Source organism: Lutjanus erythropterus, chromosome 13 (genome assembly GCF_056507025.1).
Source record: "Lutjanus erythropterus isolate fLutEry1 chromosome 13, fLutEry1.hap2, whole genome shotgun sequence".
In the NCBI taxonomy this organism is placed as follows: domain Eukaryota; kingdom Metazoa; phylum Chordata; class Actinopteri; order Lutjaniformes; family Lutjanidae; genus Lutjanus; species Lutjanus erythropterus.
Genome location: NC_139329.1, coordinates 17,052,743 through 17,072,358, shown reverse-complemented (window position 1 = coordinate 17,072,358; position 19,616 = coordinate 17,052,743). Strand labels below are relative to the sequence as shown.

The following is a 19,616-nucleotide window of genomic DNA, read 5'->3' as shown; positions in this document are numbered from 1 at the left end:
CCCATCAGTGTCAAATGGTGAGAGAGATGCTGTAGCTTCATGCCGTTCAGCCGTTATGGTTTCTGTCACTCTCTCATGAATGCAGAATTTGTAAATGGCGGTCATGGAAAAGCGGGAGCGTAAACCTGGAACTTGATGGCTCAGGCTTGGGTTTCACCTGCTCCCATGTCTTGTCTCTCCTCAATGCAACTTGTCAAGCTCATGCATATTTAACTGTGGGCCCACTGGGCTGCTATCAGATGAACCTCACCGGCTGAAGGGGTGGTGCCGGGGAGATGATGATGAGGATGATGATGAGTAAAGCGAGGGGGCTGGGTTTTGGGAATCCATAGCTACACCTGCCCCTCCTCACCAGGAATGGATGAGTTATGAGATGGAGAGGAGATCTGAGCGGTCCATTCAGTTCAGCTGCAGACAAAAGGACGATCACAATGCTGAGTAGAGACTGAAACCTGGATTCTACTCTTTCATTTGCTCTTCTCCTTCCTTATTCATCAGTTCTTCGTCATCTAAACTGGATCTTTTGGCGATGAAACAAGGTGCATTGTGCTTTGGACACTAAGGAATACTTCACCATCATCCTCCCCTCCATTTTACCCCTGAATCCTCAAAAGGTGGAGAGGAAAAGTCCGTCTTACCTCTGAGGGACCCGTGGCACCTCTGAAAGGTGGAGCCAACACCCGGTGCCACAAACTCAGCAAGGATGAAGAACAGCTCGTAGTGGATCTTTCTTTTTGTTGCCTTTCTCGGAACAAAGTGTGCGAGTGAAGTATCAAGACACTGTTTTGAGAGAAATCAAGTACGTAGAGAGAAAAATGCCCTTTGGTGGGTTGTCAGGTTTGAAGGAACAGGTGCTGAAGCCTGGGAAGGAGGAGGTGAAGAACACAGTGGGGGACTCTCTGGGAAAACTGCAAAGGTGAGAAGGTTTGTGTGTGCAGGAGTGTTTGATACACAGATGCTGTTGGACTACATGGAATAAGCATTTGACTCATTATCCAGTGTATTGTATTCACAGAGGAGATTCATTTTTTAAAATAACTTTGTAAGAATGGACAGCTGAGAGGGCTGAAACTTCTGCTGTCAGACAGATGTCTGGAGGCGAGCGCATTAAACCCAGTGTGTTCTCAGAGATCCTGATGATAAATAAATATTTGATTCTTCTGCTTGCCAGTGATGTAATCTCAGATTTTATTTTAAGACATTAATACATATTTCATATCTGATACATATTTCACAGATGTGTATGTGTGTGTGCGCATGCGTTAGGTGGTGAGGGTATGTGTAACGAAGCTTGTCGTCATTTTAAGAGATAAAGCACCAAGTAGGCAATTTCCTGCAAAATGAATTTTGTGTGCTGTTAATGTGCATGCACTTTGTCACATTTAATAAGAATACACTGACTCACATTATGAACGAGTGGAAAATGGGAATATTTTTAATCTTCGGTTTTGCTGTCAGAATAGATACGATTAGGAAAGAATAATCCATCAGTTTGTTCAGTTTATTTGCAAAAATTGCATGTAAATTTTTCGTTTAGCAGTGAAGAGCCTGACATTCATCAGGACCTTCTGCTACTTCAGACACACAAATAAACAAAATACTTGAACAACAATTAAAATTTGAATTGACAATTCTGTATTTGTAAATAGGGTTAGGTAGTAATGGATTACATTTAATCAGGATTACATTTTCAGATTACAAAGAAGAATTAGATTACTTGGAAAAATGTGTAATTGGATTATAGTTTTATTGCCAAGGACTACTTGATTGCTTTTTTGATTACATCTTAGAATATGGCAGCTTCAAACGTATGTAACTTTTCTTCATGATAAACAATAGTCTATTCACTCATAAAAAGCACATGGTGAAAGAAAATGAAATCCTACGAAAAAATGCATTTTATTTGCTTTGAAAATGTTTCAAAAAGTTTATTTGTGTAACTCAAAGTTTTGTGGCTGTGTCCAGTTTTTTAGTATAAGATGCCATATTTTCAGCGTTTGATTATGTAGTAATCCAAAAGTATTTAGATTAGATTACATTTTTTCACTTAGCAATTACAAAAATTGTGATTTAATTTCAAAATTCAGTAACTGACTACATTTAAAAGTAATCTAACCAAACCCTGCTTGTCTATTTCTGATGGAAAAGTCTCATTTTACTGCACATGAAGTTAGTCACAAGGCATAAACTTTTCACATTTATTTTTTATTTTTTTATTTTTTTAACATATCATCTTGTAATTTATACCTTTAAGATTGCTTGCAGTGTACATTACCACTGAAAGTACATCACATTTGTTAAGATAGCTTTTGAATCATAATGGAGTTCACAGTCGATGCAGCTGTTCTGTTAGAGACATCTACCAACCACACTGTTCAAAGAAAAAAAAAAGAATTTCATGTTGTGACATCTCAGACAGCATATACACTAATACTGATATACATGTGAAAGGCCAATATCGAGCTGATATTATCAGCTGACCGATATATCTGTGTTGCTTTAATGCAAGGGTTCCCCAACTTTCCCATGCTGAGAAAAAGCATCAGCTTATGTCCAGGGTTCCCTTTTGTAAAGTGTCTTTAAAAACCTAAAATACATTTTATAATAATTCACACATAATGCTAAATATTTAATTAAATTTATTTATTTATTTCAGCAGTTTCTCATGAATTTGTGTCTCACTGGCAGAGAATTATTAATTAACATATATAGAATGAGTTAAATGCACAGACTGAATTTCCCTGCAAGGATCAATAAAGGTTAATGGCATACTACACATGATTTTTCCAAAAAGCAACGTATAGACTAATTCAATAATCCTTCTCAGTAATCACCCACGACCCACCAGAAGTGTGCCAGCACCCGCAAAGACTCCACCCTCCACCCATACTTTCTTTTTCTCTCATTATTTTGCTGCATTTCGGACGCTTTAACAACCCGAAACGGTAGTTGACGACCTGGGAATGAGACTTACCAATCAGTTATCTTTCTGGCATGTTTACAGACAGCAACTGACAAATCCAAACTTAACTGCTGCAGGCAGCTGAGCAGTTCATAGGAGCAGGGTCACAGTGACAGAGGTGGATTCTGGGTAGTGGCACAGGTGTGGAGAGTGATGCACCTGAAAGCAAACCTGACAACAGCTGAGCTGTGACCTTTTCAGTCATGTTTCTTGGCTTCACCTGCTGCCCTCTGAGCAGAGAGACTTGTGTTTCTCTGCTAGTTTTGTTTCCACATTTTTATAAAGTTACAAACAAAAGTGAATAGATTTTTAAAATAATTATCATACAAATATTGTACAAAATTACTTTAAGTATATGCTTGTTGGTCTTGCAGCCAAATTTATCTTAAACAATCACAGATAACAGCTGGCTCGTACCTCTGACAATCACATGCTCTTACTGTGATTTTTTTCCCCTGCTCTTTGCTTCTTAGGAAAATTGATGGAAGCAATGTAGAAGAAGAGGATAATATTGAACTGACAGAGGATGGGCGTCCAGTGGCATCAGCACCACGTTCTGCTCCACTGCTGGACTGCAGCTGTGGCGGTCTGCCCAAGCGCTACATCATCGCCATCCTCAGCGGCCTGGGCTTCTGCATCTCCTTTGGCATTCGTTGCAACCTTGGTGTGGCCATCGTGGAGATGGTGAACAACAACACCGTCTACATCAATGGAACTCCTGTGCTACAGGTAGCTGGATCAATCAGGGTTATTAACTCTTTAACTTTATTTATTTATTTATTTTACCTTTATCTAACCAGATAAGTCTGGCCAAGAGGCAGCAACACAAGACAATTTTCTTGCTGCAAAGAAAAAAACTCAGAGGAAACTGTACTGTAACCATTTTAATCACCTTTTTCAGGGAGGTGTTTGCAGGTAGAATTTACCAAATGAATGCAGTTTGGTGGTAAATGGGTAAATTTTAGCATGCTTCTGTTTTTTTTTCCTCCCCCTCCAGAAAGCTCAGTTTAACTGGGACCCAGAGACAGTGGGGCTGATTCATGGCTCCTTCTTCTGGGGTTACATCGTAACTCAAATCCCTGGCGGTTTCATCTCCAACAAGCTGTTTGCCAACAGGTGACGTGCGATTCATGGCTGTCAATATATCCACTGTTAAAATAAACTAGTTGTTTCAAAAGTTAGAGTCTGGGCTGCTTTAAAAAAGTTGAGTGAATTTGAACTTTGAGGTCATTTTGTAATTATTCTAAACAAATACGCTTTTATAGTCTAATAAACTTGATATTAATTATGTTGTACTTGAGAAAAACTTAAGTAATCATTAAGTTAAATCAGCAACATCAGTCACACTGGTGAATATTACAAATAAATCAGATTTTCTTTTACATAATCTCAGCTTGAAAAGTCAGTTCGACATTGTTCCAGCATTGACCATAAACTAAGATAATATGTGAAACTGCTCCCAGTGAACTTACTCAATTTTAATGTCAGGAGGTGGGGGCTGATTTCAATATTAACCTTCATCATGGTTCACAGTGTTTTCATTATTGTGAAAATAAGCAACCATGACTTATCTTAAAGTGTATTAGTGACACAACATGTTTTCATCCTAAGTGTTTTCTTCAAACTATAAACAAGGAGGGTCTCAGGAGAGTTTTAGCACACTAATATGTTGATGAGACAGACTCTTCCCCCATTCAAAATCATATACTTTTTCTTTTCACTTTTAGTACGTACTGCAGCTGCTCTTACAAAGTATGTACTGATACATGCAGTAAATACACACAAGTAGGACATCCTCACAACAATGCACCTTGACCCTCTTGCTCAAACACCCATCACAAAGAATTGTGGTTCAGAATAGCCAGAAAAGCAAGGCTGCTTGCATACTGCAAAATGTGACTAGATGCAGTAGGATATACTGTATTTCACTATGTATTGGGACTTGGGACTAAATTGTATGGTAGCATGGGTATTGGAACGCACAGTAAACTGAGTCGCTTCCTGTAAGACATGCCCAGTATGCATCACGGAAAGGCTGGCCTCTACTCTGCTCTGACTGTCTGTATCCCCCCAGGTTTCTGCTAAATGCTAACCTTTGCCTAGCAATGATGCTAACCAATATTAAGAGCTAGTCATGATTGAGAGGATAGTGACTGAACTACGGCAGCTGATGTTTTTGCTCCTGATACTGAGGAAAGTCTGTTCCCCTCTCAGTATGTTTCCCCTTACCTCAACCTCATTTCAAGTCAAAAGACTCCACATTAGAAAAACTCACTTACAAGTTCTGAAGTGTTCTAAAAATAAATACTAGAAATTTTAAGTTGAGTCAACTTGAATAAATTAAACTTGTATATTTACATTAAGATAATGAGAAAACAGTTGATTCCACTATAGTTCTTTATTCAGTATTACGCTTTAACACTGTAATCTGATTATGTCATTATAAACTGAATTCTTTTAAGATTTTGGACTGTTGGATAGAAAACCAATGTGATGTAATAATGCCTTGTGAGAGCCACTTTTTCCTTTCTCTGCCATTCAATAGATGAAAGTATGAATCCATAATGAAAAAAGTCATTAGTTGCAGCCCTAAACACGGTGCAGAGACAACTGATGTTGTCCATGAGTCAGAAGCCAGTGTTACATGTGAAGTGTGAAGAGACAGATGATAGTTTCTGTCTTTTGTAAAGGATGAAGTCATGGTCACTGCAGCCCTGACCACATATGTTATGACAGGATCACAAGAAAGGCTAAAAAAAATAATAATAAAGTGTCGTGTGAGAGGGGGGTTTTCCTCTCCTCAGCCTGTGCATTTAAGGGTTAAAGCTGTACGGTGTTGTGAGCGGTGCTGATGGAGCAGATAGCAGTCCTGTAATAAAAGCTTCACAGGAAAAGAGGACACGCCACTGACAGAGTTAATAATGAAAGATCCTGCCTCTGATTTCTCTCTGAAACACCAGCCACTGGAATATTACAAGTGTCACTTACACACTGTTTTGGAAAAAGAGAAGGAAGGGGGGATGAGGTGAAGGAGAGAGGAGAAAGGAGCTAAGCGGCACTGTGGTGATGAAGCAGAAACTTTTGGATTGAATGGGATGTCTTTATCTCAGAGTATGAAAGGCAGAGGCGTGAGATCTGTCTCATTATAAGGCTGACAGAGATGCTTTGACCGGGAGATATTTGGAGATATACTGCCTGCCAATATTAGACATCTACACTAGCTCGCAGACACTGAATAGCATGTGTTTGTGTGTTTACCTGTTGCAGACAGACCTGACCATATAAGTCAGGGTTGTAATTTACTAATAATGTCTTAGGATGTTTCCTCCAAAGAACTGCTTCATTTAAACTCGAGTAAATATCACGATCCATTATTGTTATAACATTTATGCTCCATCTTTTGTTTATTCAGATTATTTTGAACATAAAAAATAAGATAAAATAAAATAGAATGAAATATAATAGAAGTGTTCAAGCACAAAAACAGAATCAAAACAAGCAAACAAAATCATCAACAAACTATTATTTCAAAATTCAGACAGTTCGAAAAGAACGGTCTGGATTTACTGTGTGATTTAAATGAAAACTCAAAAATCTACCAGCAGTGACCACGTAGTCGATCAAATCACAGATAATTCATTCATACAAAACAACAGCAAGACAATCAAAGCATGTGCAGACCAAATATTCAAACAACTCAGAATTATTCAGTTCTGTTGAAGTGAATGTATGCTTGTAGATAAATTGCTCAGCTGACTAAGATACTCTTGTGGCCATTCAGAAAGTTTTGGCATAGAGCTGATTAGATCATTCCCAGTTACTGAAATATATTCCAACAAGTAACCAGTATCATGTTCAATTTTCAGGTTTTTAACAAAACAAATTTAATGAAAATCAGTTCAGAATTTAGACACGGTACCGTAGATCACCATAGATTTTGTTGTGAAACCTGCATCTCTCAAAGCACATTTTGTATTTTGACAGTTTCTATATTCCCCTGTAATCAATATAAAATTGCCATTGTTCGTTCAAGAAAATTCTTTACGTGCGTAATATAAATGATTCAGGTGGACATTGATGTTATCACCTCTTCACTTTTATCCACACAAACAATATGTTGACATTTTAATATTTTTTACAGGGTGTTTGGAGCTGCCATTTTCCTGACATCAGTGCTCAATATGTTCATCCCATCAGCAGCTAGGGTGCACTACGGTTGTGTCATGTTTGTTCGCATCCTGCAGGGCTTAGTGGAGGTAAGAGAATAAAATGTTGATGGCAAAACAGTGAATGAAAACCAAGACTGATCCACTTAAAGGTGCAACATGTCAGAACGGGCCACCCGTTAAATTCATACTCCAAACAAGAGCCGGGCTAGCTGTTTCCAAATTGTGAGCTAATCTAAGCTAACTGGCTCAGTTCAGTAGCTTCATATTTATCACTCAGGTTTGAGAGTGGAATAAATCTACACATCTATTTATCAGAGAGAAAGCCAATAACTGTATTTCCCAAAATGTCAAACTATTCCTTTAAAACATTTCCACTTTGTCAGATGAAGGTTTCCCAGATTTCCACTGAAGCCAATCTTTGACCTCTGACATCTTCCACACCATGTCCCTACTAGGGTGTCACCTACCCAGCATGCCATGGGATGTGGGCCAAATGGGCGCCACCTCTTGAACGGAGTCGACTGGCCACAACTTCATTCTGTGGTGAGCGAGGCCTCTGTTTCCTCTTGTCCAAATGCTCCAAAATACTCAGTGAACACCAAACTGACAAAAAAACATATAGATAAAAATGTATTCCAATCAATAATTAACTGTTAAAAAATGTGGTCAGTAACCTAATCCAAGTATCACAATATTATAGTAATGTACTTTCTGTTACTTTTTGAATAACTCAATACCAAATATGGTGAATTAGCTTAATATAATGTGTTTATTGTTAGGTTCTTATATATAACATTACTCATCATTGCTGGGCTGTTCAGTAAATGGACATGAAAGAGAGCAAATTTTTGTTTTGCAGATTCAGCCTACTGCTGTCTGCACTGAAATGAAAATAACCACATTGCACTTTAAACTGGTACCATGACAACCCACGCATCAAAACCCTCTTGACATTGTCTGTGAATGAACACAGCTCACCTGCGCACTCTAAAGGAGCTTCTCTCTCTATTCACCTAAATGAAGTGTCACATTGCTTACTGTCCAAAAGCACTCTCTTGCTCCGGGCTCTATTCAAAAGGATGGTGTTCATGAATCTGTCTGATAATAGAAAACACATTAAAACACCCTCTCTGTCACGGCCGCGCCAACGACACATTTTGATGGCGTTTATTCAATGAATCTAATGTGTTTCTTTGATGTGCTTGTATTATTAAGACATATTCTCAATGTTTTTGTGCAATTGAAAGCTGCTGCACTGTAACTACATAAAGCTAAATACTTCTGTTACATAATATTCCAATTTCTTAAATATAAACAAAAGCCAGATTTTCTGTAGGATGACAATCTTGAATATTTGATATAGCCTATTTTTAGTTCATATTCACTGAGTTCTGATGTTACTACTGGTATAATAATACTATGACACTGAAATCTGGCACAAATTGTTCTCAGGATCCTACGCAGGAGCAGTGATTGCCATGCCTTTAGCTGGAATACTTGTTCAGTACGTTGGATGGTCTTCAGTCTTCTATATCTATGGTAAGACTGATGTTTGGATGAACATCACACACAGAGCACAGAATTCCAGCAAACACTGAAGTGACTCGCTCATAAAAGCAATATAAAAAGTGCAAAATATGTTCAGGTTAATACAAAATGAAAGCAGCAATTTTAGAAACATTAACAGACACAAGACTTTTAGGCTGCAGCAAATGGAATATTTATATATATACATATATATATATATATATATATATATATATATATATATATATATACATATAGAAACAGCAAAAAACTAAGTGTATGGACTGCCTTAAAATTTTAAGTTGACTGAATTTTGAAAGACAAGTTGAGGTAATTTTATAATGATTTAAAATAAATACACTTTGGTCAGTTAACTTGATATTAATTCAGTTGTCCTTGGGAAAACCTGTACAACAAGCTTTAAGACATTAAATTGAGCCAACAATTATGTAAAAAAAAGTCCAAGTGCGTTTATCAGTCTGAACACTGAGTAACCTAGCTCTCCCTCTTACAATCAAACTTACTTTATTTGTTTTTTGTACAGACTCTAAAAAACATTTCTGAAGTCTTAAAGAGCATGTGTGTTCATTGACTGCATATGTCTTTTTGAGGACAGTTACCAGCAGGGACTCCAGGAAGTTGTTGTTCCTAGCCAAGAAATAGTCTGGCACATAACTCCACATAAATCCACAATGTGACTCTTTTACAATTTAGTTTTTGTATGGATTGCATAATAAGATATGATGTGTTAATTAGTGTGTTTTTTGTACTAAACTAAGCTAACTGGCTGCTGAGAGTAGCTTCTGTACAGACATAAAAATGGAATCAATCTTCTCATCTGACTCTCAGCAAGAAATCAAATATGAATATTTCACAAAATACTAAAATATTTCTTTAAGCTGTGCAAGGGATCTCTGTGTTTTGTTAGAACGGAGAACACCTTGCAGTCATTTCTGCCTTTCATAGTCCTTGACTGTCCTGCTGTTCTGTGGTAGTTGTACTTCGTATTCTTTGCACATTGAGCGTTATCTGAATTGCTTTAGAGTTTGATTAAAATGATTAACACTGACATAAAACTCATACTATGCCAAACGTGTTTTAATAAAAATCTACTCTGGTTCTGCCGTGATATAATCTCATGATTTATTGATGTGAATTAGCATTTTCCTGTCTGGACTGTGTGACTCACACCTTGTTCATTTCATTTTAATAATGAAAATTCTTGTGGTCCAGAGAAGGTCTGGGCTTGTTTTAATTAGTCTGTGCTGTCCTTTGCAAAGCCTTTAATAGAAATATAAATGTCTTTACAAAGGAACATTCACTTTTTTGTTGTTGTCATTTCCTGAAAAGGTGTTTTTGGGATTGTATGGTATGTGCTGTGGCTTCTGCTGGCATATGGAAGTCCTGCTGAACATCCCACGATCACTGAAGAGGAGAGGACGTACATCGAGACCACCATCGGTGAAACAATGCACCAGATGAGTGTGACTGAGGTGTGTAAGTGTGATACGTTGCCTGTTTCAGTTTCGCAGAAGTTCTATACTCAGCATGAATGGTGTAGATTGACTTCCACCTCCCCATCACAGAAATTCAAGACTCCATGGCGTCGTTTCTTTACCTCCATGCCAGTCTACGCCATCATTGTGGCCAACTTCTGTCGCAGCTGGACCTTCTACCTGCTCCTTATCAGCCAGCCGGCGTATTTTGAGGAAGTCTTTGGCTTCCCCATCAGCAAGGTTGGTCTCACACTTTCACTGCAGTTTTTCAGACAGATAATGACTGATAGGACTGATTTACATCATGGCTTCTCTACCAACAGGTGGGGATCCTGTCTGCTGTCCCCCACATGGTGATGACAATTGTAGTTCCTATTGGAGGACAGCTGGCTGACTTCTTACGCAGTAACAAAATCATGTCCACAACAAATGTGAGGAAGCTCATGAACTGTGGAGGTACGATACCTGTGCACACAGATCTGCAAAAATGACTGAAAATGCTAAAGTATGCGTGTCACTTTGCTTAAAAAAAAAACACAGCAGAATAACACCACATCTGCACACAAACACTTTCTTCTACAGAGCAGTGAAAACAAATATTCCATAAGTATTTGGCGCACGTAACTAAACCTCCGCTAATCACAGTAATGGTACAGCAAATCTACATTTACTGGAGGAGCGTTGTTTTCCTCCTACTCATGCTTGGCTATTTGACTGAAAACATAATATTCAACAACAATTTAGCATTTTATGTTAAAAACATTGTATAAACAGCACATAAGACACTCCCCAGTATTAATATAATATTGTGGTTATACGATGGTAACCAGTGATATAAAAGACATAATCAAAATGTGTTCATTTTGTGGGCAAAGACTTAGCTTCTATGTAACCAAACACATTTTAAGCTAAGATGTCCATAACTCACAACCTGTTTTTATCTGACAAAATGTTCAGCTTCAAACTATACTTGTTGCTGTTCAGCTTTTCAAAAACATCACGTTCACTGCAGTCACAAAACTGCTTGTTCTCCGGCTTGTCACACACAAGAGAGGCTGCACCTGTGTTACATAACATGGTGGTCTGCAGCAATCTCACAGCACTGTAAATTAAATTCATGGCCTGAAATGTGGTTCATGATTTATTTTCATTAATAAAAACGTTTTAAAATCATCCTCTCTCTTGGCGGAGTAATATTTTTAGTGATGAACACCGTGCGCTGTCATGCTGACTTGATCACGTTCTAAATATCTAGTAGACCAATCAGAATTGTCAGAACAGCTTGTTGTAAAATGCCCAATAATCAAACATCAAGTAGTGTGTATTAGAGGAGCCATATCATCAGACATTAATGTAGATGATGTAACCAATTTAAATTGTTTTTACTCTAAAGCAACATTACATCAGGCAGTTTTTAAAAGAAGTTCCATGTCATCATGATGCCATCTTTCACAATGGTTCTTTCAGTCACCACAGTCTAATTCCTTAAAGATCCCCTGCATATATTTGAAAATGTTTCTATCATTGTTTCTTACATGAGCTACTGACTCACATTCTCTGTTGCCGTGTTTTAACAGGATTTGGTATGGAAGCTACTCTGCTGTTGGTGGTCGGTTTTTCTCACACTCGAGGTGTCGCCATCTCCTTCCTTGTTCTGGCTGTAGGATTCAGTGGATTTGCCATCTCAGGTATTAACACAACTTGACTGATATCAGAAAGAATGATCAACTCATTACAATGCCTCGACTCTTACCGATTTACATGGGGAAGGAGCAACTAGGTAAATGAGACTCTTCCCATATCCAGTGGGGAGAACGCAAAAAGCACCTCCCCTCTGAACAAATGCCTTCAAATCAGAGTACTGTTTGCATTTCAAAGTAACTGGTACTTTTAATTGATTTAGAACAGCCCTGATAGTGTTATTACTCCACTTTGGTTCTGGTGCACAGCTTGACAACAGCATTAGTCCCACCCGTGGCTCTGACTGGCAAACTGTACCCCTGCAACGCTCATTGGATCGATTGCTTTTTCAACCAAGAAACCGCTGTTTCATGTCTTTGTTGCCAGCCAAACCAGGGAACTCAGTGGAGTGGGCAGATTTAAAGGTCTGGACAAACCACGTCTGCACCACCGAAGAAACATTTGTGTTTTACTTGCAATTCAAGAGAGATTCACAGAGACCGCTTACGTGTGAGGAGGAGCCTGGAGCTCAAAATGTCATACAAATTAATACTTGAAAAAAGAGCTCTTTGGTGTACAGATCTCTCTTTGTTTATTCAGGTATTTTTTTGTGATCCAGGACCCATCCTATTGGGTTTATGAATGTGTATGTCCTTTTCCTATGTTAAATTTTTACCTGTTATTCAAAACATTTAGTTTAATTGCACACTGAAATGTAAATTTTGAGGGTTTTGTTAAATCTTGAGTGAGTTGAAAAGTCCCAAATGCGCAGGATGTTGCAAATAAACTTTTTTTTTCTTTTGCACCATTTTCTCCAGTGGTGGTCTCAGGAGGGGCAGGAGGGCAAGCAAAAGTGCCCAATGTCCAAAACAAATGCTTAATTGCCCTCTAGGGTGCCCCTCCAGTGGGTTGGTGCTCTCTTTAATTATTTTTTTTTCACCCCTGCCCCTCAAACAGCCTGAGTCCGGCACTGCTTTTCTCTGTTTTCTCCATCTTTTGGATTATGAAAGACTTGTCTAAAAAATGAAATGCAGCACTACTTTCCCTCTGGGTGTGATGCAGTATACATGCATTATCCAGCCAAGCCTTCACAGGCACTTGCCCCTGAATATTTTATAGACTGTTGTCACAGCAACCAAAAAATCAAAATGTGGGTGTGGAAATTGTGTTTACAAAATATTAAATCACAAAAAAATATATTTTTTATTGTAATTGTATCACTCTTTACTTATAATTGAATGTTCTTGTGTATTGCGTATTCAGGTTTTAATGTCAATCATTTGGATATTGCTCCTCGCTATGCAAGTATCCTGATGGGCATTTCTAACGGAGTGGGAACGCTATCTGGAATGGTGTGTCCTTTGATTGTTGGAGCCCTGACTAAACACAAGGTATTACAAGTTGATTTGTAACACTATAGTAACTGTTTTGCATATATATTAACATATGTACATGAATTAGTTGTTTTGCAAGTTTTTTTAATCTTAGATATGTTGATATTTTTGCTCTTATGTCGACTGTAACTGAAGATTAAAATCCTTTAATCTCATATTCTGTTGAAAATCTTGTATCTATTTTTAATTATAAGTGTATAAAACATCACAAGAAACTCTCATTGCATGTATGATACATGTCAGGTTTGCTTTTAGATCAAGCACAGAATCACTGTATGTAATCTTGCATTTGTGAGTGGCAATTGTTAATAATTTATAGCCCTGTAAAATTTATTGCGCACATAGCAGTCATAGTTATTCCAATGTAAGGCAGCAGTGGATTTACAACATTACCCCAGTGGTGCACAATCAAGAGATCAGTAAGTCTGCTTTGGACAGGAAATTCATTGACTCTATTCATCTCCCCACAGACTCGTCTGGAGTGGCAGAATGTCTTTGTTATTGCGTCCATGGTGCATTACTCAGGGGTCATCTTCTACGCTATCTTTGCTTCGGGAGAGCAGCAGGACTGGGCCAATCCTGAGAGCACCAGCGAGGAGAAATGTGGCATTATTGATGAGGATGAGCTGGCTGAAGAGTCAGAGCTCAACAGTGAGAGCATGGCTCGCACAAAGAGTTATGGCACCACAGACGATTCATCCGGTCGGAAACAGGGCTGGAAAAAGAAGAGAGGGGTGACAATGCAAGCCGAGGATGAACATTATGGGAATGGCGACTACCAGGACCGATACCAGTGAGACACCTGCGGAGGCGAAGGACTACCAAAACACTCTGATCTGGGCAAGGCTGAAGATTTGATTTCACACATGTGGAAGTGTCAGAAATATCAGAGAAGGGGCAGGAGCAGCATCATCATGCACCTCAAAATGTCCCTTTTGCATTTTTGGTCACTCTTCAATTTAACTGAAAACATCATTTGAAAACACAACAACACTAAAAGAGTCAAAACGCTGCAACCCCAATTCCAGAAAATTGGGACGTTGTGTTAAAAGTAAATAAAAACAGAATGCAATGATTTACAAAAACTATTTGGCCTATATTCAATTGAATACAGTCCAAAGACAAGATATTTAATGTTTAAACTGAACAACTTTATTGTTTTTATTGTGAATATACACTCATTCAGAATTTGATGCCTGCAGCATGTTCCAAAAAGGTTGGGACAGGATCATGTTTACCACTGTGATACATCACCTTTTCTTTTAACAGCACTGAGTGAGCATCTGGGACCTGAGGACACTAATTGTTGAAGTTTTGAAAGTGAAATTCTTTCCCATGCTTGCTTTATATGTGACTTCAGGTGCTGTACACTTCAGGGTCTTGCTTTTTGCTTGCATGCATTTTCAGTGGGAGACAGGTCTGGACTGTGGCCAGGCCACTCTCTCCACTCTCTCTTTTACTATTAAGCCACGCTGTTGTAACACATGCACCATGTGTCATTGCATCATCTTTCTGAAAAAAGCAAGAACATTTCTGAAAAAGATGTCTGGGTGGCAGCATATGTTTGTTCCAAAGCCCATACGTAACTTTCAGCATTAATGGGGTCTTGACAGATATGACAGTTACCCATGATGCAATGGGCACTAACACCCCCACATACCATCACAAACGCTGGCTTTTGAGCTCTGTGCTGGTAACACTCTGGATGGTCCTTTTCCTCTGTTGCATGAAACATCCATGATTTCTGAAAACAATGTAGCCACTGCACACTTTTCCACTTTGCATCAGTCCATCTCAGATGAGCTCGGGCCCAGAGACGTCTGCAGTGTTTCTTGTTAATGCAGTTGTTAATGCAGTGCCACCTGAGGGGTGAAAGGTCACAGGCATTCACTGTTGGTCTTCGGCTTTGCCCCTTATGTACAGAGATTTCTCTGGATTCTCAGAATCTTTTAACAATGTTATGGATTGTTGATGGTGAAATCTCGATATTCCTTGCACTTTTGTAGCTTTGTTGTACTATTTGCCGTTGCACACACAAAGTGGTAAACTTCGCCCCATCCATGCTTGTGAGCCTTTCGAGGGATGCTCCATTAATACCCAATCATGACACTATTGTCTGTTGCCCATTAACCTGTTTACCTTTTGAATTATCCAGACGGGTATTTTTTTTAACTTTCCACAACGTTCTCAGTTTTTTGTTGCTCTTGTCCTGACTTTGAGTTTATCACTTTGAACATTAAATATCTCGTCTTCATATTCAATTAAATATAGGTCGAAAATGATTTGCAAATCATTGCATTCTGTTTTTATTTCTGTTTTACAAAATGTCCTTTGTCTAAAGTTTTTTAGAACTGGGGTTCTAAAATAAAATGCTTTTTTATTAGAAATTCATTGAGTATAAACATTAAAGAAAGAAACATCAACAAATACATAATATATACATAGAAATTTAACAATAAATCTACACTGGCGTAATTGTAGACTAGTATGAACAGTATAAAAGAACCAAAACCACAGACCAACATTCATGAACCAACTAGTGCTGTGTTAGAAGAACATCAGAAACACATCTCAACTCTCAACCTGACCGTACTCCATCTGTGCAAGCAAACGTTGACTGAACTTTATGTAGCTTCCTTTGAACCATGTGAAAATGCAGTTTTTTTTGTGTCAGCTATGCAACGTGAAAAGAGACATGCTTCTGGAATGTAATAATGGGTTTGACAGCAGACCACAGTGTTAATGTAATGAGCCTTATTGTTTTTCTTTTGCTTGTATGTATTTGCTGTTGCTGAATGATTGCACTCTTGTCACCACTTAGCTGAGCTGGTCCTTGTTCACCATCCGTTTCTTCCAGCATTACATTAGCTTCATTATTTGTAGCGTTCCGATCTCATAATGGGACGAAATGGATGGTGAGTTCAGTGCCGACATTACTCCATGAAGCATTTAGTGAAACTCTATGTATTCTCCCGATGTTTGGCCTTTTTTTGCAATGTTTGATACATGGAGACCCAGTTTGTTTCTACAATGTACTGTAATGTTTCACTTTAATCATTACTATCATTAATGCTAAAGGAGAAAAGATCGATTTTGTACAGTAAATTATTATCTTGTTGTTTGAGAGACCATTGATTTCATTTGCACTTTACTTAAACACACAGGAGATGTAAAAAAAAATTACATTTCTATTCTGTATTAAGATTGTTTAGAGACATAAAATCCCTGAAGAGCTTGAAGGTTCTGAATTATTGAGTTTTTTTTTCATGATAGTCAATGGATTTACATACATTTGCATCTACATTACATTCTCATATTCAACATTTCATATGACTTTGTGCATCCAGAAAATTAGAAAAGTAATTCAGTTGATGTAATGGGAGTCAGGAAAAACAAGGCTATTAGTCTACAGTTATGCTATCAGCTCTGTGGGGCTATATTTTAAGTCATGGTGAAAAAATAGGTGAGACTCTAAATGTCTAGATGAAGCGTGGCAGCAGCCGCGCATGTTGAGCCACACTGCTCACACAGGCTGTAGGGCTGCTCTAACATGTCAACATAGGCACCAAAATAAAAAACAACAGGTACTGTGACTTACGTGCAGCCTGGGCAAAACTTCATAATCCAAAAATGAGCAAAGAGTGGAGAATGTGAGCTGAGGCAGCCTAGCAGGTAGCCACCTGTGACAAAACCCACCTGTCGCTCAAAGAGAGCGTGCAAATGAATTATGTGTAGCTTTAAGCCTTAAGATAATTTACATGGGTGAGTTATATAAAAATTCATCCCTGTACAGTTTTCATGAAGGAAGAAATTAGCTACAGTTTTTTGTACCAGTCTTAAAACATTTCTACTGTAATGTTTGACATTTGAATGCAGGGTCCTGTGGGAATTGACTGGTTTATGGAGCCAACCTCAAGTGGCCATTAAAAGAACTTCAGTTTTTGGCATTTTTTAGTCCTGGAGGTTGTCACTTGATCACAATATTTAGCACCATTCATCATGAGATGAACATAAATATCCAGACTGAATTTTATTTCAGGCCATTCAGTACTTGTCAAGAGTTTTAACCCAAAACCAGAAATGCCAACTTGTGTGTAGCTTTAGAAGAAAAGTCAGGGGATCACCAAAGTCCAAAGGATCAATAATCCCCTGGGGAACATGAATGTCTGAAGGAAATTTCATGGTAAACAATTTAATAGTTGATATATTTCAGTCTGAATGAGCCATGGTGCTAGCATGACTAAAAATAAATAAGCTATTGTAAAAGCTGAATGGACATACTAGAAGTAAAATATAGTTTAAAATGTAAAATTTGTCTTGTTTCCACCTCTTAAATTATCAACATAAAGTATTCATAAAGACACAATGTGCTCTTTATACAATCTTCTGCAGCTACTTGACAGGCTGTCCCTAATGCTGCCTGTTTATGTTAGTGGGCTCAAATTAGATATTTTTAAATATTCTAAAGACTGCTCTGTTTCCCATCACACTGTGGTAAACATCCTCTGTCTTATCTGTCTTTTCCCGCCTGCTTCATTTTCACCATGGAGGATAATTACTGGACAGGCTATTCCTCACCAGTGTCAGACTCGCTCTTCGACTACTGCTGCTGGGAAAAATGACTTTATTAGATTAGAGGAGGTGGTTTTATTGTGAAAACTACACATGTAACACAATTACAACACATTACAATCGCTGCTTTGTGTGAATTTGTTGATCTATGAAAAGTCTAAGGATTGTTCCCTCTGACAAGTTTCAAGGTTATGGACTTTATTGCTTGACGTCCTCGAAGTCCTTGAGAACATGTGGGTGGTTATGTCACTTTCCAGGGTGTGTTTCTGTTATTTCATGTGCGCGTAACTGACAACGCGGTCTGTCTGGAACAAGTAAGAAAACACCCAGGTGAAAGGCAACACCGGCTCTCGTCCTCATCACGCCACATAAAGAGAGATATTCAAATTAGGTTTAAATGAACCTCGTCAGTACTCGTGTGAACCTTGACTACTGTAACGTCTAAATATGCTCAGAGGAGTTGTGTCCGTCCCTGCTCTCAAACACAGACCAGATAGTACACAAACAGTCGGCAGCCAATGGCAAAGGTTCTGTTTATTTCAGAGAGACTGTCTGTTGACTCAGAAGGGCCTCTTTGGATGGAGCAACAGCCCATCAATGATTAAACTATTGTGTTTTTTTGGACAAATTATGGATTATAAAGACAAGGGGAATTTGATTTCAATCCATCTTAGAGTACACAAAAAACAGCAGGGCAGGTACACTGAGGTATGAAAGTGCCAGTATAAACAAATCTGCTGTGGACTGGTGACGATAAAATGGTTTTACGACCAGTTCAAGGACAAATGACACTGAAAGCCACTGTCTGCTTTTCTACGAGGTTCTTCATTTTGTATAGCCTCATTTTTTCCTTTGTTTTTGAAAATATTGTAAAATATTCAGCCAGGGTTGCATCAACAAGGCTGCCTTTTTGAGATGAATTGACCAAAATAATCAGGAGAGTTGAGGGACAGACTCAGTCCACTTCTGTCAGTTGCTGCCAGGCAGTCTCTTCTTTTTTTTCCTCACGCTGTTGTCTGTTTTTAAATATTCTCCTCTTTGGCAATTATGCTCCATCAATTCAGGCAACAAGTTTTTTGTTTTTTTTTCAAAAGAGGAGAAATTGGAACTTCTCCGCTTAGCCATCCTATATAGGCTAACAAGGCTAATTAAGTTCTTAGCTAGCTAGCAAACAGCATAACGTTTTGTTAACATTTCAGCAAGTTACCAAACAGTCCTAAAGTTTTGTTAACCTTTTGACTAGCTACCGAACAATGCACCATTTTGTCAACTTTTTAGCTAGCTAGCAAACAATGTAATGTTTTGTTAACATTTTATCTAGTTACCAAACATGCATTGCTTTGTTCACCTTTTAACTAGCTAGCAAATAATGTCGTGTTAAGGAATGCAGAACTGAGAGAAATGGTTTCACCCCCTTTCACACTTACTATGGACTAAAAGCATGTTATTTATTTATTTATTACTTTTACTTTGTGCAAGCAAGTACATCCATGTTGATTAAATGGTTTTGTGCAACAGAGCTGCTCTGATATACAACTAATCTGAGATTAAATGAACCTTTGTTGGTGCAACTCACTGTCAATGCAGTCCGTTCCAGTGAAAAGAAGATACAAAAACACACCATAATACTTTTTATTAAAAGATAACATGTATAAACTATTGGCCTGATAGCAACACTAGCCTGGATGTATGTTCCATGTGTGATGTTTGTGTGTGTGGGTGGGATTTCTGGTCTGCTGGAGGATTCATGAGGCAGCCTCTTGTCTTGGTGAGATAAAGAGGGTTTTTTTAGGGAGGGGAGGGGAGGGGGGGGGGG

At 38.3% G+C, this 19,616-nt stretch overlaps 1 protein-coding gene across 1 annotated transcript; it reads left to right on the top strand.

Moving 5' to 3' along the window:
* Window positions 1–279: 279 nt before the first annotated feature.
* Window positions 280–14,213, top strand: slc17a8 (solute carrier family 17 member 8). Its single transcript, XM_084733789.1, has 12 exons — window positions 280–916; window positions 3,436–3,691; window positions 3,960–4,078; window positions 7,104–7,218; window positions 7,587–7,674; window positions 8,584–8,670; window positions 10,009–10,151; window positions 10,245–10,394; window positions 10,478–10,610; window positions 11,732–11,842; window positions 13,098–13,225; window positions 13,699–14,213. The coding sequence occupies exons 1-12, from the start codon at window positions 816–818 to the stop codon at window positions 14,023–14,025; spliced, it is 1,758 nt and encodes a 585-aa protein (XP_084589915.1). The 5' UTR covers window positions 280–815; the 3' UTR covers window positions 14,026–14,213.
* The last annotated feature ends 5,403 nt before the right edge of the window (window positions 14,214–19,616 follow it).